The following is a 26,969-nucleotide window of genomic DNA, read 5'->3' as shown; positions in this document are numbered from 1 at the left end:
TCTGGAGATCTTATATTGCTGTATAAAAGATTGATTAAATTTCTGAAACGTTTGGAGAATGTTTATAGAGACTTTATGAAAAGACCAGAAAACTTGGAAGTGAGCCGCTATGTTAAAAAAAAAAAAAAGAGATTTCTGCAGTGTGGACCAAGGAGAGAGCATCATATTGAACAGCCCCCATGGGACCTTTGGACCTCAGAGCTGAACCTAGAAAAACCCTGTAAAATGCCCTGTAAAAAGAATTGTGCAATAATGCTGAGACCTTAAAGTAGTTATGTATTTTAGAAGTATTTCCTTTCTCAGAGCTGTGGAAGAATTTAAGGTGTTCGGCACAAGCCCGTTGAACTACACAGTCACTCTCCATTTTGGCTGATCTACATTAGCTTTTCAGACAGGAGGCAATATATGTTCCAACCACTTTACCTGAAATTTTAATATTCCTTGAAATACCAAAGTCAACAAAGGGTTGACACTTGTATCCTTTAGCTCAGCAATAAGCACTTTATTGTGTTCACAAAAGAAAATACAACTACAGCTATTTTTTTTCTGGTTAATTTGGATTTCTAAGATTCCACAGTTGTAATATTCAGAACAAGACTACAACCGTAACTGTCTTGTACTAATAATACTTTTAAAGGCGCTAAAGTTCCTTATATCATGAGTGAATTGTCAGACTGAATTGAAAAGATTTATTTACATGTGTCAGCAAGGTTTGCAGAGTGTAAAGCAGGGATGCTAGTAGCTCCGCTGAAAGGACATACAGCACTCAAGAACTTGCATCTGAATGTATTCATTTAAATTTTCTAAATGTATCCATATAATTATTTTTGAGTTTTGCATATTTTACCTTTTAGATTCAGCTTTGATTGATGAAACTCTTAGCAGTTTCTAAGCATTCAGGAACTGGGTATTTATCATGTGCATACAGAAATGCAAGGAACTCTAAAGGTAGGGAGATCACTAACAGTTTTTTGGACTCTATTAAAAATAGAGGAATAATTTCTTCAGCTGTTGGATGTACTCTGTTTTTGATCTCTTGTCTGTTGATGTTCACGTGTTCTATCTCATAAATCACTGAGGCCCGCTGGAGCTTTGGCAAGAGCTATCTGCTGTAGCTGTCAGAACAGCAAGTCCTGACGGAGCACCGTGTGGTAATCTGGAGAGGGAGTAAGTGGCAGGTGACAGGGCTGTGGCTCTGATCTTTAAGCAATACTTAAAGTTCTTAGGCCTCCATAAATGCAAATCCACTGCTTATGTTAACAAGAGGAAGAGTATTGAGTAGTGTAGACCCAGTAGTATGACCAGGCACAGCTACAGGATAGACTTGGAAGGAAAGATTAGTTAAAAGTATAGGAATAAGTGAAATAATGATTAAAAAAATAGTTATAAGAGTTAAGCAAAGCTAAACTGTGTGAAGCTTCCTTGATGTCACTCTATGATTTATTTGCTGGACTTCAGTAGAGCAATTAGAGAAGCTGGAGAAGGCAGAGACTGACCTAAGTATTGTAAAATGAGAAAACTAACTAAAGTGGACATCTCAAAAAAGGAAACTGACTGGGAGGAATTTAGTGAAGTACTTCAGAAATGGCTCCAAATGGAGACATTTAATATTTTATTTTTGAAAAAATGTTTGTTATAGAAACTAGTGAGCTAGCACAATCAATATAATTAAAAAAAAAAAAAAGATTAGAATATCATGCAAGAAAAATAGCAATGACTTATTAGAAATGGAATGAGTACAAATGAATGCAAAGGTCCAGCCTTTTGGGCTTAATAACAAAATTTTGTCAGGACATAAGGAAGATTTCAAAGAAGATGAATACATAGTCAGTCTGTTGAAGTGACAGAAAAATTTAAGGAAAGCTTAGATTTGAAGATTTACACAAAAATCCCATTTTTGAAATTGAGGTCGTATCAGCTATAGAACAAGTTAACTAGAAAAATGGTAGAAGCAAATATTTTGAGCTTTTAAAATTTGTCTAGAAATACACTGCAGAATTTTTATTATTGAGGCCAAGGCAGAATAACAACAGGGTTGGGTTTTTTCCCATCTTGGCTTATTATTCTGGATTGAACATTGTTTAGCTACAAAATTGCAACTATCATCTATAGCTTCATGCTTAAAAAGAAAAAAATGAAAGAGATGCTTTTTATGTTGTTGAGCTATTTCTCCATACTTGAGTTTATAAGGAAATAAGCCTAAGACATTAAAGCACAGTTAAAAAAATTAATAAATTTAGAGTGCAAGTGCAGTGCATTTGTTTCCTTGGAAACATTCTATTGCAATTTCTTTCAGATGAGATGCAGTCATTTTAAGTAGCATGTATTTAGGAAACCTAATGAATTTGTCTCTGGATAGCATATAAATATGAAAAAAGGCTGTAGAAATTGGTGGAACAACTTGCACTTCTGGTTTCTATAGAAACAGCCAATACATTGTCATGCACTAGTAGTATTAGGAAGAACAATGTAATTAAAATAAGATGATTTATTCAGTGCTTTGGAAAACTGAAGTTATTCTTCTCGGACTGTCAGAGAAATCCTTACTGAATCTATGGACAAAAGGTTCAAAGAAATATGGTGAGGGTACATTTGTACTTGCGTAATGGCATTTGGTTTTAAATGTTAAAATTCAGGGGTCCTTTCTGAGTGTGAAGGTACATTTTATGTGGCTGTAACACATATGTGAGCAGTCCTGCTGTGTTTATTTAGAAACCTCATATGGTGGTATCGCAGATGAAAATCGTAGACCTGTCTGTGCATATTATCTCTCCAGGAGTAGCTGCTCCTGGAGAGACTGAAATGGGCAAGGAACAAAACATGCCTCCTTCTGGAGTGTGAGTATTCGAGTGAGAAGCTGTTGAGGAATAGCGGTTGTGGTTTCATCCCATTTCTAGACAAATTTTACACCCCCAGCAGCAACCAGTATGTATTTAACAAAACAAGAGTGTGAAAGCACAGCAAATTTCTTTATCACAATTCCCAGCAACGGTTACCCAGGCCTTTCTAACTCACAGTTTGGGGACTTCCTGCACCACAGATAGTGTCTTTGTCTTTCATGGCGCTCTCTGAGTTTTCACACTGTGGAATTGATTGTCCTTGTTTGGTTTTTTTTTTTCACATCTGCAACATCCTGTGGTAAGGAATTCATCGACTTAGATATGCTTTGTGTGAAAAAGCATTTCTTTCTTGTGTTTTGAAGCTGCCTTCTGCTGGGTTGGAGTCTAAATTCTTATAATGGAAGAAACCATTCATGTTCTCCGTGCTGCTCGGACTTTATTTCCCAGTCTTTCAAATTTCCCTTTGTAAGTCTCATTTCTGGACTGAAAATTCCTTGATTATTGCTCCTCATAGAAAAGCCATTCTGTATCTTCCTGTTTCTTGTTTGTTTCCTATATACAGATTTCACTTATCCTATTTGAGACAGGGGGATAATTTTAAACAAAAAAATCTGATGGGAATTTTTTTTTCTTTCTAATAAATGGTTGATGCTTTCTATCGCAAGATTTTTGTGCCTTCTCAAGCAATCTGAAAGTGGCTTTAAAAAAAACCCAGTGTACATTGTTCATACCTAAAGTCTTATAGGTCAACCCCAGATTAAGTTCAACCACTTACTCATTTTAATCAGTCTCCCTTTCCTTTTAATTATTCTCAGGACCCCTCGATAATCTGGAGCTGTGTCTGAAAACAGAGCAGTTACAAACAGGAAAAAACTTAGATAAAAAACCAAAATTTTTTTTCAATAACATAAAGAGAAATACACCAGTCATGTTAAAATACTTTAAAAGAACATAAAGCTGTAGCATGCGTCATCTTCCTGCCTATGATATTGTTATGTGTTTTGATTAAAACTGCCATTACAGCTTTCAGATGGAGATCATAGACATAAATTGGTTTTGTCATGTGGTTGTGGCTTTGTTGTGAATATGTAGCTAAAAAGCAAATAGTAGTCATCTGCCTCAACACCTTACCCTATGAACAGATCAACACAGAATGGCTTGCACTGCAGTAGGTAAAAATTCTTCTATTTTTTGCAAAATAAGCTTACTTTTAAGTTGAAATGCACTTTTTATTACAAATATATGTGTAGTACTGTTTCACAAATGAAACTTAAATCAGTCCGCCATTGCATTAATTACCCAACGTGCCAGTAGGAAGAAGCAGTTTCATGCCAAAGCACTCAATCTGAAAAGGTAGGACAAGAAGTGGAAGAAAAAACCCAGCCATTTTACAGGTTGGAAACCACAGCACAGATCAAGGGTTTTTTTCCATGACCATCCAGCTTGCCTGTATTCCCACTAGATTTGTTTTGAGACCTTACCTCTTAATGCTCAGGGCAATGATTATAAAAGCGTATGTCTTTCTCATCACTTGCATAAAGCTTGAGGGGGTTTTGGGAAAGTGCAATGCACATAGGTTACAGGTGACCAGCACAGAGCTGGAGCGAATGGCAGCTTCTAAATTGTATGTGTAGAGGCTTTGAGTTTTCTTGACAAAGTACCAGGCATTGCATGTGCTTTGTGCAGAGAAGTATTATAGAACACCTGTCTGAAATATATACCCTGAATTCAGCATCACAGCATGCTTTTCAAATCACCAGAACCATAAGAATCTGTTTGCAACTGATTTAATTTGCTTAAATTACCTTTCTTGTCGAATGCCTGCAGCCATGAACTCTTGCCTTAGTGAAGTTATTATTATGTTGGATTTTGTTGACACCAGAAACTATTAGGCCTTCCTTTGAAACGATTTCTTTTATGTCCAGAAAATGCTTAGATTGAAGAAGTGGACTGTGGTTTTCCAATGCTTATGGGTGATAAATCTGCAAATAGAAAAAGAGCGAAAGTTGTTATTAACAAAATAAAGCCAGCAGGGTAGGGAAACTGGTGCTTTCCCCAAGCAAGTTCCTCAGGCATGTCATGAATTAATTGTCTAAGGTGGAACAAAGCAAGTTTAATTATGAGTACTTTTCTGAGCAGGGGTGTTACATTTAGTTATTTTTGAAAGCTATCTTTATGGGGGAATTTAAATACTATGTATATCAAGTTCCTAGATGCTATTCAAAGTGTTAATTTACTGTTCTCTGAGTCAGTTCTCACTATGTGGTTCGAAGATTAAACAGCATAGTTTTTCTGAGGTATGTATCAAATATACAGAAAAAGATGGTCTTTTTTACTAATTTTTATAAAGACAGTTTCCTGTTGCAGAGCTAAGATACGCAGGTAATTTGGTTAGATATACTATTAAATAACAGATAAGCAAATATATTTCATGATTAGCACTGAAAATGGTTAAATTGATAGTCACAGTATATGTAAGAGCCCAACAGAATTTCAGCAAAAATGAAAGTATGTTCACATTACCAACTTCATGATCTCTTCTTTTTCCTTACTGAGAGATGTCTGTTGCTCCAAAAATGTGTTAAAGACAAGCCCCAAACCTAAACCCTAACCCCTTAGCAGTGCTGGACACAGTGTATGTATGGATATGTACCTACATACATTTCACAAGGGTTTTTTTAGAAGACGAAGACCCAAACAGTACGTTTGAGTTTCTCATCTTTAAAATAAGAAGTTATTAAACAATCACTGCTGTGAATCACCGATTGGGACTGTATTATAATTTATTGCTCTATATTGTTGTTCTTCATTTCCCGGCACCAATCGGCCTTTGTTTCCTCCTCCCTGTCCCTGTTTCTACACGTTTGTGCTGCTCCGTGCTCTGATCTTGCTGACTCTTCACTTGGGAGTTGTCACTTCTGTGAAGGTGCCTGCTGCTAAGTAGCTGCCTCCTTCAATCTGTCAGGGTGGTAGAGACTTTTGTGTCCCCTCCTCTCAATTTAACTGTATTTCAGTTCTCCTGCAGTTCCTACAGCTGTCAGGTTTCTGTATGGTTTTCCATTTCTCATTCAAGGCAGCTACTATATTTTCTGGTTTTTGGTTGGGGTTTTTTATTTTTTATTTTTGCTCCTACAAAATAGCTTAATTTTCTACTTTACTAATGAACTATGGACTTCCTTTTATAACTCTGTGAAGAAATAGCTATGCATGGTGATTTCTCCACAGACAAAGTGGAGGCTATAAATATGCAAATATCACTTTTGGCTTTACAAAGTTTAATTGCTTTGTATATTATGCAGATTCCTAGGCTGAAAAATCTGACGAGAGCAAGTAACACATTTGTATATTCACTATCTTAAAAATGCAGACAAATTGCTGAAAAGTGTGCCAGTTTTTTTGAGTCTGCAGGTTTACATCTAGTTGATGTTATTACAGGGTGTGTAGGGTGCTTGTGTGACCAAGGTTCTTCACTGAATGAAAACATCGCGTTTCTAAACTGTACATTTTGCAGAGCCTGTGAAAAGCAATTGGAGCAGCTGCTGCTGCCATCCTTCTACATGCCGAGATCACAGGAGGTAGAGCTGGAAGGGACCTCAGGAGATCATCTAGTGTATCTCTACCCTACAGCAGGATCAACTAGTTCTGAACATTTCCAAACAGTTGTAGATTTTTGAGCTTGAGGCAAGAATCAAGACGTTCTCATGACTTGTGTGATACTTGGAATGATTTTTCTTTTATTGGTTAAAGTATGAAACACGGGTGTAATCCAGGATATTGCACTGTGACACCTGAAAATTATTTTTCTTAAAATGTATGTGTTTAGAGTGTCTGTAAAAGGTCTGGGCCTTGAAGTCAGTAGTCGCGTGCTATGTTAGGGGTATAAGGTAGGCACTGAAATGTCTCACAGAGTTGGGAACCGTTTCAGTATAATACTTCAAGCACTCTCTCTGCTTTGTTGGTTTTTCTAGTGAGGTTAAAAGAAGGACTAACCTCTGAACACCATGTTGGAAGTGCAGGCTGCTGTGTTTTAGCTATCTTGGAGAGAGAGATTTGGATATTAATAACTAGGAGTCTTCCAGTGTCCTAGTTTTAAGGATCACCATGTTCAGAGAGATGGATTGCTTTGATCTGACCACTTGCCTTGAAGTTTCTCTTCACTGGAGGCAGATCAGAGAAAAAGAAAGAAGAGGTATTGACTTGCAAAATTCAAAGTAGACAACATAGATGCAGAATTTCATGAAGCAAGGTGGAAAGAAGGGAAATTCAAATTATTCATATATTCCTTAGAATAGTTCAAAATCTCTTACTTTTTAAGATCCAACTCACAGGCTGTTACAATATTCAGGACCCATTTCTGCATGGATCCAACCCACTTCAGTGTAAGGCCTGAAAGAGGATCTAGATACGGGAACTCTGGTGGTTTTGATTTGGGAAGAAAATTTGAGAACTTTGGTATTTCATTTTACATACAAACTTTAGAGATTGTTGGTATGCATTAGTTACTAGAGGATGAGGCACATAATTTACTCTTGAGCCCAGACGTACTTTGAAGTATTGATGACTTCTTTCCCTGCTGCCCTGCGTTTTCAGCAGAGTGGCAGAAAAAAGCCTCTGCTTCAGCAGAAGCAGCAGAGACTGCCTTTTGCCAGGACATCTGTAGGCAGATGAGGTGGGAGGTTTGGGATTGAATCCCCGTAGACAAAGGCAGGATCCTGGCTGAGTCCTTAAAGCACTGAACTGTTTGACAGCAGTGCTCCTGGCACCTCCATCCCCCCTCTCTGGCAGCAGTTTAAAAGAGCGTACTCTGCCTAGGTTCCTTTTTTTTGGGAGAGGGTATCAGACCGAGTCCTAAGTGGGATTGAGGTATCTTCTGCAGGATGAACTCTTCTGCTAAGGGTGTCCACACCGGCCTCGTAGGCGGTTTCTGACTGAGAATGCAAGCTTTGCTCCCTTGCCTTACGGTCCTGACACTGGGGTCTTGCCACTTGCAAGTTAAGCAATGACACACAGCAGAGCCTTGGGAGAGCCTTGAATCATCAAGTTTTACTCATCCCCTGTCATAAACAGTGGTTTATAATTAAGTCTGGAATGATCGACAAGAATATTCAATCCTGCCATGTCCTTTTCATGCCTGTAAGTCCCAAATCCCCACTAACCTAATTACTTTCCTTTCTCCGGCTCTATAACTAGCTGAAGGTTTCGAGAACAAAAAGACCAAAAACTTACAATTCTGAAGTTTCCTGGAAGGACAACGGAAAGATCCTCAGACTGATCCTCAGAGTGCTCTGAGTTCATGAAAGAGAAGGGAGTTCGTGTAGACCCAGCTCCACAACATTGTCTTGTCTAAAGCTCTTTTTGGATCTAACTCTTAATTTCTTGGGAATTTCTAACATAATCTTATGTATATATAGATATAATACATAAATTGTACAAACCGATGCTTTATCTCAGTTAATCTTCCTGTGTGTGGACTCTTTACACACATTAGTAAGCTGTTTAATACACTAGTACTTCAACATTTAACAATCAGTTACTTTTTCACATTTTAAAATACTATATAATTTGTTGGAGATAGTTAAGAGAGAAAACACAGGTTATCATGTTCTTCTAATCTGTGAAAAAATAACAAACTTTTTTATCCACTAGGTGTTAAGAGTGTACAAAGCTGCAGTACAACAGACATTGGATATACTCTTTCTCCCAGATGGAAGAGAATTTCTTACAAGCACAGATGCAGTAAGCCGGGATTCAGCTGATCGTACCATTATTGCATGGGACTTCCAAAGTGCTGCAAAAATCTCCAATCAGATTTTTCATGTAAGACTAACAACTAATATTGTTTGGGTCATGATTTAGTATTTCATGCTTGTCAATGTTGTAAAAAAAAAAAAAAAAAAGAAAAAGTTTTTTATTTTCTGCAAGATTGTTGTGTGATGTATAAAATACTCTTAATGTAAGTTGAGGGCTTGCTTTATTTTTGTATTTGAAAAACACTTATTCTTGAAAATGACCTTGAGGTCTCAGTGTGTTGAAAGTATTTCCATGTCAGTGCACATTCACTGACATCTAAACTATATTTAGGCAAGGCCACTGCAGTGTCATTCTAGCTTGCCAGTGGTGCATGGCAGTAGTTGCTATAGTGCCACGTTTCTTTTCCCATGCTTCTTCATACATTTTTCATCAGCTGCAATGAGGGCTATTGACAAATTGAGTTTAATATTTGCATGGTAATAGCAACCTGATACATGCATATACATATCTAGTACAGCGTAATCACAGAGGCAAAATTTACTTTTATCAGTGCAGGTGCGGTATTTCTCTCAGTAATCTATCCAGGCAAGATATTTAATGGACTAAATTGTCTAGAAGGACTGACAGCTTCAAAGGAGATTACCAAGGAAGTTAATAGATAATTCCAACTCCCTGGGTCTTTTTTGAAACCCCAAGTCTAATATCCTATGTAATATAATACGATTGGATTGTATACAGATGATTTTTGGCTGAAATGAACATTCTCTACTGATGGGATTGTTTCATGTTTAATTTTCACAGTTATGTCTTTGTCCAATATTGGCTCTATCAACACATTGGGTAGGCAATAGGGAAAAAAGCCCTCCGTATAAAGCACAGACCAGTCAGGTTCAGTAGCAAGGAATAAAAAACAAACTTTTTTTTTCCCTTATCCCCTGCCAAACAAACAAACAAACAAAAACCCCACAGAGCCTACCTTCTCGGAACTACAGCATCCCTGAAATGGACAGTTTTCCCCCTCTTCTGCACTGTGAGTAAACAAAACTTGGTGGTGATTTTGGAAACTCTGCTTTGCTTTTCTGAATTTCACCTTTGAACCCTTCAGGGTGGGAGAGAACCCCTGAACTCTCCAAACAGATTAGATCTCAACAGAACTTGATCTATTGCTTGTCTACATTAAAAAAAAGAATAATTAAGAGTTTTGAAATAACCCATTACTACAGTACACCCAGCAGAAAAGCACAGTGCTCTTGCAGATTGTGTTGAGCTTTCTGATCCCTTACTGTCAGACTCAGTTTCTCCCTAGAAGCAAGCAATGTTCTGGCATAGAGCACACTCCTAGCCAGGCACACTGCCTAACCCTGTTTGGTTTCTGTGCTCAATACCTTACAATACCCAGAACTTCTTTCCCAGTTCATCCCTTCTAAACCACATAACAAAACCAGTCTGATGCTTTTCGCACGCTACCACATAGTCCATGGTGTCCAGTGGTCACTGTCAACCTGGTGTCCTTCACATGCAGATGCATCCTACAGCCAAAGCTCTCTTAATTGGTATTCATGGCATCAAAATTCAGTGCTATGTCTTCAGGTTAGGCTGAAGCCAGAAGAGGTTTGGACCTGGTGAAAACCTTGCAAGAGCAGTTGATTTCTGATGCAATCACCATGCAGAGTTTTGAAAGTAATCTTAGTTCAGTCTTAAATAGGAACACTAGAGTAAAGCCAAGCGTTATTAATTTTTGCAGATATTTATGAATTTACAGCCAGCAGCAGTCTACATGGCAAATCACTGTCATAAGGAACTTCTGACATAGTAGGCTAATAATGATCCTTTTTTTTTTTCTTTTTTACATTTTTTATAAGAGTGGGTTGGGGGAAGGTATCTGTTTAAATGGAGTGATTTCTGTTCCTGTCAGTGTGGCCAGAACTGAGAGGATGGAGAATTTGAGAACTGTACACAGTAGCATGGAAGGCACAGTATGACTATGGAGGAAGGGATATGAGAGAAGAGGATTCACTTTCACCTTCAAACTTCAGTTTTCCTTGGGCAGGGAGAGGATGATTGAGTACCATCAGGTTGTAGTTACCTTTCTGCAGCTGTTCTGCAGTATAATTATGGTTCAGAAAGAGCTGGGATTTTGGTCAGTATCTAGGAAATTGGGGTAGAGATTTGATTTGATATTTGTCTTGTAAGACTTTCAGTGGATTGTAATGACTTAAGTATCTTTATATAATATATACTACGGAGATGACTTATGTATACTTTGTCTTTTATAGTCTTTCAAATATGCCAAAAGACAACCTGATTCATTCGAACAAATCTTTTGTTTCATACAACAAAACTTTCTTTAAAATTACTTTCAGGAGCGTTACACTTGCCCAAGTCTGACTCTGCACCCAAAAGAGTCTGTGTTTGTTGCTCAGACGAATGGGAACTACATGGCTTTGTTTTCCGCCCAGCGACCTTACCGAATCAACAAAAAGAAAAGATACGAAGGACATAAGGTACCCCTCTTCACCGGGAACTTAATATCCAAGTCTAGAAGGAAGATAGCAAAGTACTTGTGCTTTTTAATATGTCTGCTAATAGTGTTTGATTATAAATCAGTGATAGATATTAATTGGCTTCATTTGCTTTCCCGTGTGCCAGTCTATTTTGAATCATATGCACTCTGAAGAAAATAGTTATTAGAAGACTTTATGAATACTTAATAGCTTGATTAAATAAGTTTGTTTTATAGCTGTGTCTTAATAAACACCTGGAGAAGTCCTCAGTGTATATTTATTTAAAGATACAATTTTTTTGGTACCGTATTCATTTTCAGTGTATGACAATGAACTTTTCTAATCAGCATCAGGAGTTACACTGTTACTGATTTTCACAGGTGGAAGGATTTGCAGTGGGCTGTGAATTTTCTCCAGATGGAACACTTGTGGTGACAGGAAGTTCAGATGGCAAAGTGTTTTTCTACAACTATCATACTGCTAGGATTATTCGCACTTTGTCTGCACATAAAGAAGCTTGTGTGAGTGCAATATTTCACCCAGTCTTGCCGTCGCTCCTTGCAACATGTGATTGGGCTGGAGAAATCAAGATCTGGCAATAACAAGCAGAGTTACTTTTCAGATGTCTCCTGTTCGTCTGTCAAGGGCGTAGGGAATAAACCATGGTATGCAATGTGAAATTTTGTTGTGATGTGTTGGAAGCAGGAGAGACTGTTGTCTTTTCTTCTATGACCTCTAAGTGTATGCTTTCTTCATGCAGTTAAGATGGTCTTGTGGTTAGCTGCTGAGAAAAGAAGTGGTCTTACTCTCGCCCTCAACCCTGGTGACAAATTTCTGCCCCTTTTGTGTCAATATTCCGGCGCTCATCTAGCCTCACCCTGGTTTGAAGAAAATCATTGCTCTTTTTATGTAGCTTTTCACTGCAGCTTTTTCAAACCAGGTTTTCACTAGTTTAGCTCCCTGACTTGGTCACTGAAGGGCTAGACAAGCAATAGTGTAGTTCAAAGCAAAACAGCTTCTACATGCAAGAAGGGGGAAAACCGCGGGGCAGGTAGGACTGCTTCTTTTGGAGATGGGTAGCTGTTACCAGCTCAGCTTACTGTAAAATGCCTTCTGAGAGTTCCAGGGAAAGATGTGCCAGATAACTTGAAGCTAATTTTGAAGTAAATAAATTTGTGTTCTTGAAATCCTGATGTTTAAACTTGAGTTTTAAACTTTCTTTTATGACTGTACATAAACAAAAAAATGTGTAAATATTCTTAATGAAAAAATAAACATTTTTTTTAATACATGGTGTCTGTATGTCACTGGTTTAGTCCTGTTATTCTTGACAAGTTATTGCTCAAGACTATCATAGAATTGATACTTGGGGAGGGAAACAATTATGCTACCCTAATTTATTGCAAACACACATGCATACTCCATACTTCTCCATACTTCTCCACACTCTCCATACTTCTTGATGTCACTTAGACACAGAAAATTGTCATCATGCTATTCAGTGCAGGGGATATTTGACATTCCAACAGGAGCTGGGCTGTTCTGCAGCGACTAGAAAATTCATTAGGCCATAAGTGTGTATTTACATATGTATAGATTGCTTGTAAATGTATTTTGAGTTTGCATTCCCTGCACTTATGTTGCTTGGTTCTAGAATTATTATAAGATCCATTTTATATGGGGGGGGGGGTGTATATACATATATGTATCACTGAAAAAAATACATCTATGCATCACATAAACCATATGTATTCCCAAACTTAACTCCATATAAATATGTGCTGCCTTGTGGTGAGTGCTATAAGCTTGGCTTATGTTTGGTCTGATTAGTCTATAAAGGTATTTTAAACCAGGATAATTGTGTTGAGTAAATTGTCTCTGTCATGGAATCCAGAAGTCAAGTTTAATAGCATCTTTTCCTCTGTAGCATCTTTTTATTCTTCTGATTTTTTCTGGCACTGGCACAAATACAAGAGTTTTGTAACCATTTTTCACATACTCCATTAAAACTTTTTTTCAGAGAAAAATTTTCGGAACACTCTTGCAAATGGCAGATTTTAATTAAGTAATGAGCTAAATGTACTACAGTGGTTTGTTGTTTGTGTTCCTTACAGCTTGTAGTAAGAAATAAGCTTGTACCAAGACTGTGAATCCACAGTTGTATTGTTTGAAGTCTGGATCAAAATATTGTGGCTGTATAGTTTTAATCATCTTATCAACATCTATGACTGGTTTTAACACAGGGCATTAAATTTTAGTGAACTGTGCAACATAGCACAAGTAACTTTTTTTTTCCCCCTCAGACTCTTTTATTTCTTGCTTCCTTGTTTGGCAATTAGCTGTTCAACGTGACCTTGAATTTTGCACTTCTCTTGACTGTTCTTCTAGCGTACAAGCCATCTGGACCCTTTAAATGACAACTAATTCAGTGATTTCATGGGTTACTTCTAATTCAAGCTGTGGGACTGGGGCTTATGGGATTCCTTCTAGACCATCTTCATAAGTGTCAGGAGTTCAGCCGAAAGTGATGTAGTTGCCCATCGTTGGGCAGGCTGAATCACAAGTGCACAGCATTTTCTAAAAGAGTGGCTCTGTGTCCTTCCCTCCAGGTATTTTAGTTCAAAATATGCTATTGCCACATTAAAACTTCTGGCAACCAGTTGTGTCTGTATGAAGGATGGGCAGCACTGTAGTCGTGGAATGCATCCTGTTATCTCCACAGGAGGTTATCTGCCTGTTATTTTATTAAACACAGTGTTGAGAAAGTGAAATAAATGTGAGCTCATGGTAGAAATCCCTTACTGGGCAGGGCCCAGCCTACATGAAGGCTGCTCTATATCTGAATGAGCTCTCGGCACGTTCAGCCACAGCTGACGGCACCTCTGGAGAGAGCGAAAGATCCAGGAGAGCAATCCTTGGGAATCATTGCACATGTTCTGCAGAAAAGTAACTGCATTTTGTAATATTACCCATGTTGTTGCTTAAGTTTAACTTGCATCCTGAGGCATGATTCTGGTGTCTGATGTTCATTGCTCTTGAAATTATCGTGCAGGTATAAATTTTAGACTATGGGGGGGAGGGAAAAGCTTAAATATGATTAAAGGTAGTAGAGAAGAATAAAAGAAACTTGACACTGTATAATCATAAAGAATATTAAAATTCCAATTGCATTTGTGTCAGATTTCCAAGATGGCTGGAGTTTTAATTACTTATGAGATCCAGCCAAAGGTTTTATAATGCAATGAAATTATGTTCACAGCATTATCTTGTTAAAATCTTTTTCTAATATAATACTGATTAAGACACAGACTGAAATTTAATCATTGGAAATATTTTAGCATAGTGGTGTCAATTAAGTTTTCATTATGATTCAAAGAAAAATTCTTCCTTGTAATCTTATGTAATGAACTGTAATCAAAAAATATCCACATTGCTCCATCGTTCTGCAATTACCAAATACTGTTTGGGCTACAAACAAGGATTATTGTGGTCAGATGAAGCTTTTAGAATGTAATGAATTGTTGGTTAATTAATTTTATTCATGAAATCGTGATCTAGAAATGTTTGAATCTTGCTTTAGGAGCAGTTCTTCTAGCTTTATATAGAGCTCTCTAGGGCATCGCATATTAGAGCCAAAGCAGAGATCTTCAACATTTTGAAATGGTCTAGACTGTGTGGATAAACAAGCCAGATTCATTTTAATCTATTTTGTGCTGTACCAAAAAGTAATAATGCCAATCTCTACCACTTTATTATTTGCTACTGGAGCGTTATTAATTTGGGGTGTCAGAGGATGCAAGCTATTCAACTGTCTTTATCTCAAAAACCTGCTAATTAGCAGACAGTTATTAGAATCATTGTGTTCGCTCGGCTGAAATACTGCTGGTGAGTCACTCTATATTTCAACTATAGGCCTAATCACAAAAATAAGGTATGACATTACAGCGGGATGACTCTTACCGTAGGGGACAGGCAAATGCAAAGCTATCAGACTATGGCACAACAGAACAAAACAGGAAGATCAAAAAATCGTGGGATCTCAAGTTTCCCATTATCCTGATATGTGGGTTTGGACTGCATTCCACTGAAAATATTTGTTCTGCTTTCTTCAGCTAACCTTCATCTTGTTTTATTAATCCCAGCTCCTCCTAGCCACTGCTTGCATCCTCACCATTTAATTTTCGGTTTTTCTGTGCTTGTTTCAGCACCTCGTCTTCTGCATTTAAATGTATAGTGGTCTATATGCTTACACCACAACCATCTTCTCTCCAATAAATTTCATTTTGCTGTGCTCTGACTTGCGGCTTTCAGGCTTTCATTCCAGCTGTCATTAGAAAGGTAAGCCAGAAATCCCGAAGCACTTTGCACTCTGTTCTTGCCTTTCTCCATTTTCCAGTTTTAATGAGGCTTATTACTTTTGGAGATTCTCCCCTCTTTCTTAGCCTCTCTTCTGACTGCTTCTCTTCCTACCTTTGATTACTGCTTTACTGTCTTGCAGAACCTTTCTATTACAGCTGCTCCTACAAGGCGTACCTACATCAATGTTTTCGTTTGTCAGGAGTGCACTTCTGGGGAAAAAATAATAGTAACAAAAAAAAAAAAATCTGCCAGTTACTGCCACTTAAAGTGCTTTGGTTTATATATTTAACATGTCCCAGCTGGTGGGACTAGACTGGAGATAGTTCAGAGTATCCCCTGCCCCCCCAAATGCATGTAGGTTAGATGCTGCATTTTCAGAAGTGAGACAAACTCTACAAGTTTACTCTTGTTGGGCCTTACTAGCTAACGTAAATGAAGCCTCAGGAGTTTCAGTCTTTGGCACTTTCCTTTTCTTCGATAAACCTCTCACCTGTCTCTTCATGACTCACCACTCTGTGCAGAGTGGTCATACGTCTGATGTTTTCACATGTCAAAGAGTGGAAATGCAGGAAATTAAATTAACTTATGAAGGAAAAAGAAAGCAATTTTAGAAGAGCTTGATCTCCAAAACAGGGTGGCCCCTGCCCAGAGCTTGAATTGTGCCACAGGTGCGGAACAACTCAGAGCTGGGACGGAGAAGCCTACTCTATAATGGGAATGGTGGGTCTCTAGATGGGAGTAGGGCTCCCTTTGCTGGCTTTAGGTGGAGGTTTAAAGGATTAAGCTTATTCACCTCCCTTTCCCAGTCCCTGGATATCCTTCTACACAAGCTTATTTGGAAGCCTACCAGAAAGTACCTAGGTACTGCACGGAAATGATAAAGCTTCATCCAAATGTAATTCTCACCACATTTTAAACATTTTGGTTAAGTTCCTCTTAAACTAAAAACTCTTGCAGGAACTCTTTGGAGAAATTTGAAGTTCACCAAGGTTGAAAATGCCTGAAGTTACAGTCCAGACAGCTTCGGCTAGGTCCATTTATCTCCAGTTTCCATCAGTACGGCCACAAAACTCAGCTATCGTTCCTAGTTCTGAGTAAGATTTATACTAACAAATTGTTTGAAGTGTGTCCTTAGAAGACCAATTTATGTAACAACTTGTGCATAAGAATACCATCCCTGGTACAGACCTGGTTACCTTGAGAAAGCAATTTTCTTGTGTTGGGATTTTTATCACTCTCATAAGCAAGTAGCAAAGAATTACCTTAGAATATCTTTTAGATATATCTTCACCCATGAACTATGTTATTTTTCATGTTTTACTGCATAACCACCTCCTTTGTTACCTTTCCATTAAGTGATAGAAGTAAATTCCCGAGCGCTTCCATCTCACGGTGCATAGGAAGTGGTTTGAGTTGAATATTAGGTAGAGAATGTCATATCTTGTAAAGCAAATGAGTTATTTGGATTCCTTCCTTTTCCTTGCTTTGTTTATCCTTGCTAAGGCAAGCTGTTCTTGTTTCCAAAGAGAATTTCTTGTAAGTAAAGATAAAAGAGCCATTAGCCCCAGCCAGTCTGGATGGTTAATTCGCATATCTTTGCTATTTGTTTTAATACATAAATTACTCAAAATGCAGAAACTATTTCAAATCATGCACTCCTTTTAGTACAAAAATGAAAATACTTATTATGCCACCATGCAATCTGTGAACTGCAGACATGACATGGACTAATTTTTCTTTATTGCAACCTCAAACCAATAATATTTTGACCAGGTATGTGTCCTCTGAATCTGAGCAAAAGCAATGAAGTGAAATCTTAATTGTATCCAAAAGCTCATCTACAGATCTTTACTCTTCTCAAACATCAGACATGAGAGTTTTTTTAAAAAAATAAATTCTAGGAGACTGTAATACTGGTGAGGGAAAAAGACATGGAATTCCTTCTACAAGTACAAAGGAAGTAAAATCACTGATCAGTTCACTGGTACTAATCTCAAGCTCTTTTCAGTTTGAGTTCTTTCCTAATTTTTTAACGCCTCAGAAACTAAATGGCTCTTGGTGAGTACTCAGGTGAATCACACCCTGATGTAAAATGGTATCTGTATCATTGCATACTCTCCATAGGATGTGTGATATGCACAGATCTGAATATATACAGAAATTCCTCTTTTTTTTTTTCTTTTTTAAATTAGGCACCATCTGTATATCACAGTTCATAAAACAAAGACTAATACCAAGCCCCCAAAATCCTATAGTCCAAGAGTCAATTCTGCAACGCTTTTATGTAGCGCTTACTTAACATTGAGCATGCGCATGACCCTTCAGAGACGCACGGCCGGAGCGGGAGGGAGGGGTGGCAGCGCGCGGTAAGAAGCACAATCTGTGGAAGCTTTGTAGGGTAGTAGGAGATTAGAAGGAAAAGGGAGAATGTACTTGGGGGATGAGCGGTAATGTCAGGTGAAAAATACCGTAAGAGCAGATGAGAAAGGCGAGATGAGAGCAGAGATCCATTCTGGATGTGGCTAATCACGAACATGAGGAGGAGATGGGAAGAGCTCAGCACTATTCACAGCAGTGTGCACGGCACGGCTGTGTCGGGGAAAGGAACGGGCCTGGCCGGGAAAGTCAGGGCAAATGAGAGACATGAGCAAAAGAAGCAGGAGGATCTAGTTCTGGGAAGACCTTTAGGTTTCACGAGCAGTGTCTGCTAGTGAAGGACCTGTTGTGCCCTTGGCCAAGAGGGTTGCTGTCGGGGAAGGTTGAGCAGGCTGGGGCTGTGCAAGCTGAAGTCGGTGAAGCTGGGACAGCACATGCCCACTGAGCACTGCTCCAGCAACAGGCTGGCTGGAGTGCGGAGCGACCTGAGCAGAGCCCCCATTCTTCTCAAAGTCTCAAGCTACAGCAGCTAGGGGTAACTCCGTGGTCCTTTTCAGATGGATAAATCTTGCTGCACTCATCCTGTGACCTTGCTAGATCTGTGGAGCTGCGGTAGACTGGTGACAGTCTTTACTAACGAATCTGCCTCCCAGCTGATGTTGCTTGCTCAGGCTGCATTGCCGTGCTAGCCAGAACCAAGAGCTTTCCTTTGACCCACACTGCGCCTATCTATAAAAGACAACATAAATTTGCCATGAGTTTGTGGCTGTGCTTGCAGGACAACCCTGCAGCACTTCAGTTTTCAATTAGTAAACTCTGGCACTGTTCTAGCAGTCTGGTCACGGCTGCTCCGGCATCAGGTGAATTGCAAAATTCACCTGAGAAGCTGTGCGCTTCCTTGGGTAATTGGCATTTTGAGACCTTTACAGAGAAGGCAGTGGAAATATTATATCATTATTAAAATAAAGACATTGCTTTTGGGATTCCAGTGTCTGATACAATTTACATTTGGACCTCTGGTCTCGACTTCATAAGTGCAATTTTTAAGAATCTTTTTATTAATGATGTATAGAATGTTTTCTTTGCTTTTTAATGTACTGGCTGAACACATTAATTATGCACCTTTAGGGATTTTTGCTATTTGGTGCATTTTGAATGCCCTTCAGAGAGAGGGAGGTTTGCAAATGTGAAGTCTGACAAGGTTTGTCTGAGGGAATTGGCAATTTCTTCTCTTTTACAATTGCTTATATTAAGTTGAATGCTCTCTTCGGTGCAAATGAACTAAATGCCACTGGAATAACAGAAAATGTGTCCTTTTCTACAAAATAAAAATGTTACCAGGACCTGGGCAAAACACAATCCTTGGCTTAATTGCTTGCGTTTTGGCCAACACTTATGGGTCTTTAATACAAAAAGCCTGTGTTCAAATTTGGATGTGCAAATACAAATACCTGACATGCAAAGTGGCCTTTGGAACTGATGTTCCACCAAATGAAAACTCCTACTTTCCTGTTGCAATACGACTGTTTGGTGAGTCTGGGCCTTGGCACTGGAGAGATTGCTCTTCTCTTCTTGTTATGTTGCTGTAGGAACAAATAACAGGTAGCCCTGAGATGTCTTCCTTTCTTCCCCCTTTTCTCTACCCTCCCATTTTTCAAATATTTCAAAGGATGCTGAAACATTCCCTTGGGGACTGCAGTCCTAAAAAAACCTAGGATATATCCTAGAGGACATTGTCCTTTTCAGTGTGTTTTAAGCTGCCTTTCACTTAGGTGTCTGTCAAGGGAGACCTTTGAGAGAAATCGTATTCTTCACAATCTGCACCGAGATCTGATGGTAGCATTTTCATTCAAGTTAGGAGGCCTATCTGTACTTAACTTTCCACCAAACTCCTCTAGTTTACTAATTTTCAGTAGTTTTGCACTAATTATTCCTGAACCTGAGATCTTCTTGAAAGGTAGCAACTATATGAGGGAATACAAAATAGATTCGTAGGAGAACTTGTCAGAGGAAAATTTTGGCAGTAATTTGAGTAAATTATGGCAAAAATATCAATGGACTCTTCAGATATTTTCTAGAGGGATGTTATTTTTCTTCATAACATAAGGGCTCATCATTTGCTCCTGAAATTAATAGCTCTGTTTTTATTTTTAGCATTCATAATTAGACATTAATTTGCTCTCTGAATGCTTACATTTCAAATTCTGCAATCATTCCCTTTTGAGCAAGTGCTACTCTAAATCTCTGTGAGAAAAATTCATGACGATTAAGTACATTTGAAGTGTTACTACATTATCTGGGTGATTTATTTTTACATTCACGCGGGGCACAGTCCCATCCATGCTGAAGGCGCTGTCAGACATAGATGACTCAACAGGAATTCCAATAAAGGCTTCCACACAACGTCACTGCGCAAGTCTAACCCTCACAAGCTCCTACACAAACCTCTTCTTTCAGCTTTAAATATAACTTCTGCCACATACCTTGAGAATTATTTAAAATTGCCTCATATTTTCTTGTTATTTTTTCTCTTCTGCTTGTCGGTCCTTAACATCTCCTCAGGACAAGGACTACTGCATCGCTGAATGCCTGTAGTGCACCCTTCCCATCATGAGCACAACCATAGAGAAAGGTGATGTTGGAAGACTTTCAGCCCTGGGGTTTATCTGGTCTGTAGAGAACATGCTAATGTGTGGCAGCAGTAGCTGTCGCCGGGAAGTCATTAAGTACATATCAACACAACAGCGGCATTGTTGATCTCTCTATTTTGAATGCCATCTTTCATCAACCAAAAAATATGATGATTTGTGAAAAAGGCATACAGGAAACAAATTCTTTTCTGTTCACTTAGGTGCGGTGTCTAGTTTTCCAGAAACTAGCCTTCAGAACAGCCTGTCATCCAGGCGACTGTTTAGAAAAATTTTCTAGTGTTACGGCATGTGCAACCAGTGAGACGGTAAGGCTTGCTTTCTCTTTAGTCTACAGGGTCCCAAAGGGTATAGACATGCAGTGAGGTATTTACTTACACCACCTTTAACTGACAAGTTGATTTTTGGCCCACCTAAATCTGTGACAAAACTGTCCTTTTGCAGAAATGCTGGGAAACAGAAGCAGCCTACTATTTGGGGAAGGAAAGCAAACTGCTCTGCACTTTTGTATTGCAGTAGCATTGTCAGGAAGTGTTTTGAACAGTTCAGTGCAATAAATAAAAGAAGTAGAGCTCATAGGTTGCCTTGCACCTTTATTATGAAGAAGGAAATAATCAGTAGATCCCATACTCCAGGAGGCTGAACACATCAGATGTCTGCCTGACATAATGAAATCTCTGCTGTGGGCTGCACAAGAACCGCTCTGTAACTGTCTCAGGTAGGAGTGCCTTCTGCAAGGAGAGCGTTTCAGGGGAACGAGTTCCCCATCTTTCAAGGAATTACACTGCTTAACTAACTGACACATTTGTTCCTCACTGTAATGCTATTGTACTATAATGCTATTGTATGGTTTTCTGTACTGATTATTTTCTGCCTTTAAATTAGGTTTTATTTGTGTGTTAGTGGCCTGCATTTAATGTCTCTTCTGTGGCTAGGGTAAGAAATGTACATCTAGCTTTTATAATGCAGCCAATTTACTTCTCAGGTTTCAGATCAAATGCTCTTGCTATAGGGCTGAAACTCATCTAAATTATTAATAGAAAGTTTTTAACGGTAAGGAAATTGTTGTAATTTAAGTATAAGGAATAATACGTGTAAGTTTGCAAGCTTTATAGTAGAAAATATCTTCCTCCTAATCAGGACGTGGGTATACAAGCAAAGAAAAATGCGTGGCCCAGCAAAAATCTCTGCTATTTTTCTATGCAAACAATACAATACCGCAGTCAAATGGAAATTTGTTTGTTAAATAGAATTCAGAGCAGGTTACTGTAGCTGCTGGGGGGGGCGGGTTAAGCTGACAAGGATCAAGATGGGTAGTTTATCTGCAATTTGTATTCTAATTTGTCTAAATTTCTGAATAATTATAATGTAATTCGGATGTGTAAGGCAATTAAATGTGACATTCCCCAGCCAGATAGCACAGTCTGTGTATCATCAGTAGGTTTAAAATGAGCCCTAAAGCCTTTATAAGATTTGGTGTGTGGGATGTCCCTAGGATGGCTAGAGGCATGAATTGAATGTACTGTAAATAAACTATGGCATGAAAACTTTCACTAATGCTCAGAGAGGAGAGAAAATGCTGATGAAAGTCGAAAGGAAAACATTTGAATGCAGTGGGCAACTCCTGCCTGACACACACAGGGCTGAAGCAGAAAATAATTGATTAATTCAGCCAGCACAGGGAGGGACAAGCCTGACTCTGACACCACCATTAATTAGGAAAAATTTTGAGAGGTAAGTCAAGTTATACTATATGGGGTTTTTATAATCTTTGTTCTACATTTCTGAGGAGCTGCTGCCCACCTGCTATGCAGATGTGGGGCTACGACATGAGGAGACACGGTGATTTTCTCAAGGTTGCCCTGTGAGCCTGTGGGAAAACTCGGAACTGATCTTCTCTCTTGATTTCCAGGCTCTGTTACAGGCAGCCAGCTTAGCGATCATAATGGTAAATTTAACTGCAGCCTGGATCCTGAGGGTCTGGGAGGTGCCCAGGTTTGGCTGCTGCTTTCTCCCTTGTTCTCTGATGTGTCTCACTTCGTTCTGTTGTTTGTCGCTGTACAATTCCAGGCTAGGCTTGTATACATCAAGACATGAAATGTAAACGTGCCTCTTTTCCTCTTGTGCTCTTGCCTTGGTTTTTGCTTCTTCCTTTTTTTTTTTTTTTTTTAGATTTTTTTTCCCCAGTATTCACAGCTGTGCAGTCCCTTGCATTATGCATGCCACAGATGTCAAAACCTGCTTGGACAGCCCATGGTACCTTTATCACTGATGTAATGCAGAAATGTTGCTGTGTGCAGTACAACTGGTGCTACAGCATCTGTATAGCAGCTGAGAGCCTTAAAGGAATCATCCTAGATTTGTACTGGTGTAAATGGGATCTAAATCTGCCTGTCACCAGCCTCTGAAAGAGCTACTGAAAAAGACTTTGCTTGTTGCCATCTGTCAGCAATATTACATTCATGAGGCTTCTTCTAGGCTCTTGCTAGCTGGCCACCTGCTGAAGAGAGTGAGCACGCTCTGCAGTGAGTGGGTGCCTCTGGAACGTCTTTCTCAGGTGACGGGTACTTCCTTGTTGCCTCATTGATAGCTGTACCAGCCAGGTGAAGTCCCTGCACAGTCCTGTCTCTTTGAAGCCTTCCCTTTTTTATTCCTGGAAGAGCTATTTCTTTCAACAGTTGTCTGAAGCAGTATCCACTCAGCAGGGGAATATTAAAAGATTCAAAGCAATCCATAAGTATTGATGCCTAGCTGGTGTGGGTGGCACTAATGGAAGATGGTGCACTTGTGTCAAGGTAGTTTGTGGCAAGGGTAGTGCTTTTTTTGAATAGATCTTTTGCGTGGATTGATAAATAGCAAGTATTGATTTAAACTGAAGAATGTTAAGAAATATGATACATGCAACGTCAGTGCCTGTAGAAACATGAGGTGGAGCCCAGCTGCTCTGTAGTAATTTTGAATACTGTACATTGAGACATTTACTCCATTTCAGATTGAGGGCTTTGAAAGGAGAAAGGACTGGCAAGAGAAAGGGATGGCTCCCAGTAATGGCCTTTCTGCAAATACTGGAGGGCAGTCAAAAGTCAATGCCAGACCCCCTGGCTCTGAGGAACTCTGGCTTTCATCTTCTTCTGCTAAGCCTAGAGGACTGGAAGGGCTACGGTCGAGATCAGTGGGGATGGAGCGCTTTCCACAGAGACTCTCTAGAGGGAGGGGGGGTTTCCTGGGGGCACAGGAGTGAAGTGTCGGCAGCCACATGCGTGTCGACAGAAATGATTCTGGATGAGGTGGGTCTGCGAGAGGTGAACATGCATGTAGGTGATTAACTGCCGTTTTCAGACTTAAGCAATATACTTGGCCTCGGAAAGCTGAAAGTCGACCACATTCACTCTTAGAGAAATGAAGGGGACCATTTGAACTTCATCCAACGTGTGAGGTGTGCATAGCTGTGCCATGAGGGATTGCAGCCCAGGGACTGGGCTAGGAATAGGAGATTTTAGATTTCACATCCAAAGGGATAAAAAGCTAAGGATAAGAAAACATGATATTTGGTAAAGCTAGGCAGGTAATGCAATATGCATGGCCTATGCAATTACGATCAAGAGACTATTATGTCAAGTACTGTATAATCAGATAATAAAAGACAATCCATCCTTCATAAGTTTACAGGTTAAAAAGATAAAAGTATTATCCTAACTTTTCATAAGGATAAAATACAAATGTTGGACAAATTAACTGTTTGGCAAGGCTTGGGAATTGTGTGTGTATTTTCATGAGTTGCAAGTTAGGTTGCTTAAGTGGGAGCAACACTTTCTCTCTAAACAAAGCAGAAATTTAAAGCTCAAACCAGAATAGTCTTAGAAGTGAGAGACAAGTGGAGTTATGAGAAGCTCAAGCAAGAAATCAAGTTTAATTGGTGCCGTCTAGAGTGCCAAAAAGTGCATTTCATCTTCATCATCAATAGAGAATGAAAGAAAAGTAAAAGGCAGTCTAAAACTATTTTAAATAAAATACTTGTTCAGGGTCTTTGCGAAGTGTGACTTCACTGGGTTTGTTGTGTTTCCACACCTTGGCTTTTTGGGCTCTGAGATCTCAGTAATGAGCTGTTTACTGACATCCTTTTCAATTAGGCAATTTCTCCTTGAGTTACAAATATTCTTCTGTTAAACTGATTTAGTCTCAGGATTGCTTTTCCTTACTGACACAAGTCAGGTCACTGTAGGCAGAATTGGCAGCTCTAGCAAAAACCCCCGTGTCACTGTAGCTTCCAAAACATGATTTCTTTCTCTTTAAAAAGAAGGGGGGGGGGGGGGGGGGGGGGGGAGGAGAAGGGGGGGGGGGGTGGGAAGCCAAAATAAGAATGAAAGAAAATAGTCTGTGTTGCTAGAAACCTTTCCCTGGGACGTTTCAGAATGTACCCTAAATATCAGGGGAACACAGCAAATGTTGTGACTGGAATGTTTTACTGCATTTTGTGCTGACACAGCCACCATCCTTGCTCTGCCTCCAGTCCTTTACCTATCCTGCAGCTTGTCAGGAAAATTCAAGCTGGTCCAAAACAGCAAGGTGCGAGTTCTCAGCTCAGTTACATATTTTCTCTGGGCAAAATGTGAAAAAACTCTGTTTCATTGTGCATGAGCACTAATGTCTTAGAAATGATTTGGCATTTTAATAGTTTAGATGTACAGAATCATTTTTGAATTTTCTTTCTTCCAGTTTCAGGTCTTGCCTTCCTCACCTTCAGCCTATTGTGGACTCTGAAAGCACAGGTAAGTGAGGATGAATCAGAAAACGATGATTCAGTTCCTGAGCTAAGACAGCTTGAGAACTCAAGCTTTCATTCTTTATCTATTTCTCAAGTTATAACATAAACACAAGGCCAAGATCCTTAAAATCTGCTAAAGCTAAAATAGCTAACTTCTCACTGTCTCATTTGGATTAGGCGTCTCATTTTAGTGTAACTCCCTGTGCTTTGGGGGTAGGAGTATTTCCCTCACTTGTGAAGGATAAAGACTGTGAGATGCCGAAGGTTCATTGCAATAAATTGTCAAATTACAGTCAAGTGAATCATAAACCCTGATTTACCTCCCTGCCACAAATAATCCCACCAGAGTCCAAACTCGTAATTTCTCACTTAGAAGTGCTGCTGCTGTTGTCCCCACCTCCTCAGGTCGGTGGCACAGCAGCTTCCTTGCAGTGAGAGGTTGCATGCTCTCTGGCTATTTGGCATAGGGCTTCCTCCTCATACCACCCCACGCAACTGGTGTCCAGACTAAGAGGCTTTCTGCTGTAGGAAAAAAGCTAAATGAGGGCTTGACTGGCAGCCTGCTGAAATTCATAATCCTTATGTGCCGAGAATACTTTTTATTCCTTGAGATCTGTTTTATGATGGCACATGTGAAGAACTGGAGTGGGAAAGGATGCTGACTGGCATTGACATTACAAATTTAATTAATCTGGGATTTGCCGCTGTTTCTCTTCTTCTAAATCATAGAGCTGTCATTGCTCAGCTAGGTATAGTAAATATTGCTGTGGCTCTGCAGCTCATACATGTGTCTGCTCTGATTCATAAATTACAAAGAAAGAAATCTAGATGGGTAGATAAATTTAAATATGAATTCATTAGAGCTGACTTCAAAAATAAGAATTTGTCTGAACAATCATAGTTAGAGTATTAATGTATATATGTGTCAGTGACGGGCATGCTGCTGAGAAGGCATTTAACTCCTGACAGAGACCTTTTCCAGTGGTTGCATCTTGTATCAGTCACAGTCTTGGCCCTCGCAGATAAAGATATTCTCCCTACTCTTTGATGTAGTAACATCATCAAAGGAAGAGTAGGGATGGGAGGGTCCTTGCCCCGTCCCCCAAGTGTAGGACGTGGGGCTGTCAGCAGCCTTGAGGAGCTCCCATCTGGCAGGAAGCACAGTTAACTTCTCTGCAGCACCGGTGCTGCAGAAGCCTGGAGAAGGGAAAGCTCAGGCGGCTCCGAAGAGCAGCCTTCCGAAACCTGCGAGGATGTTGTCAGGAAGACAGAGCCAGGCTCTTCACAGTGGTGCCTTAGATACCAAGCTGGTGTACAAGCAGATCTGGTGGGGTAAAAAGCTGTCTGGGGACCGCTGATGGATGGTCACCAACTGAGCCTTCTGCCCACCTCTGTGGCAGATGGATACTTTACTCGTGGATCTCTCTGAGATTCTGACCTGTATAGCTAGCTGCAATTTAAGTCACACTTTTCAAGGCTTTAGGGAACTTTGACCTGTTGTTACCTGGCAGTAAGGATGACATTAAGATCCCTTTCCCATTGTGATTCCTAGAAAGGGTGGAATTCTTGTCTGCTTTGTCCTACTAATCAGAGGTTAGTGGGGATTTGTCTTTGTGGGTATTTGGAGATGTTTTATAAGACAAGTTACTTTAGAAAGTAAAACTTTATAAGGCAAAATCTTAATAAATCTGTTTGCACTTTGAAACCTAAATTGAAGACCTGTTTG

The 26,969-nt window shown here is 39.4% G+C and overlaps 1 protein-coding gene across 1 annotated transcript in view; it reads left to right on the top strand.

Annotated features, from left to right (window-relative positions):
* The window catches only part of WDR25 (WD repeat domain 25), a 66,072-nt gene extending 53,688 nt beyond the window's left edge, over positions 1–12,384 (top strand). The window contains exons 5-7 of the mRNA XM_075753544.1: positions 8,487–8,657; positions 10,955–11,095; positions 11,476–12,384. Of these exons, the coding sequence (XP_075609659.1) occupies positions 8,487–8,657; positions 10,955–11,095; positions 11,476–11,697 (534 nt within the window). The 3' untranslated portion in view covers positions 11,698–12,384. The remainder of the gene's footprint in view (positions 1–8,486; positions 8,658–10,954; positions 11,096–11,475) is intronic.
* Positions 12,385–26,969: the final 14,585 nt, after the last annotated feature.

Source organism: Balearica regulorum, chromosome 5 (assembly GCF_011004875.1).
Source record: "Balearica regulorum gibbericeps isolate bBalReg1 chromosome 5, bBalReg1.pri, whole genome shotgun sequence".
NCBI lineage: Eukaryota > Metazoa > Chordata > Aves > Gruiformes > Gruidae > Balearica > Balearica regulorum.
This window is presented reverse-complemented; position numbering and strand designations above follow the sequence as displayed.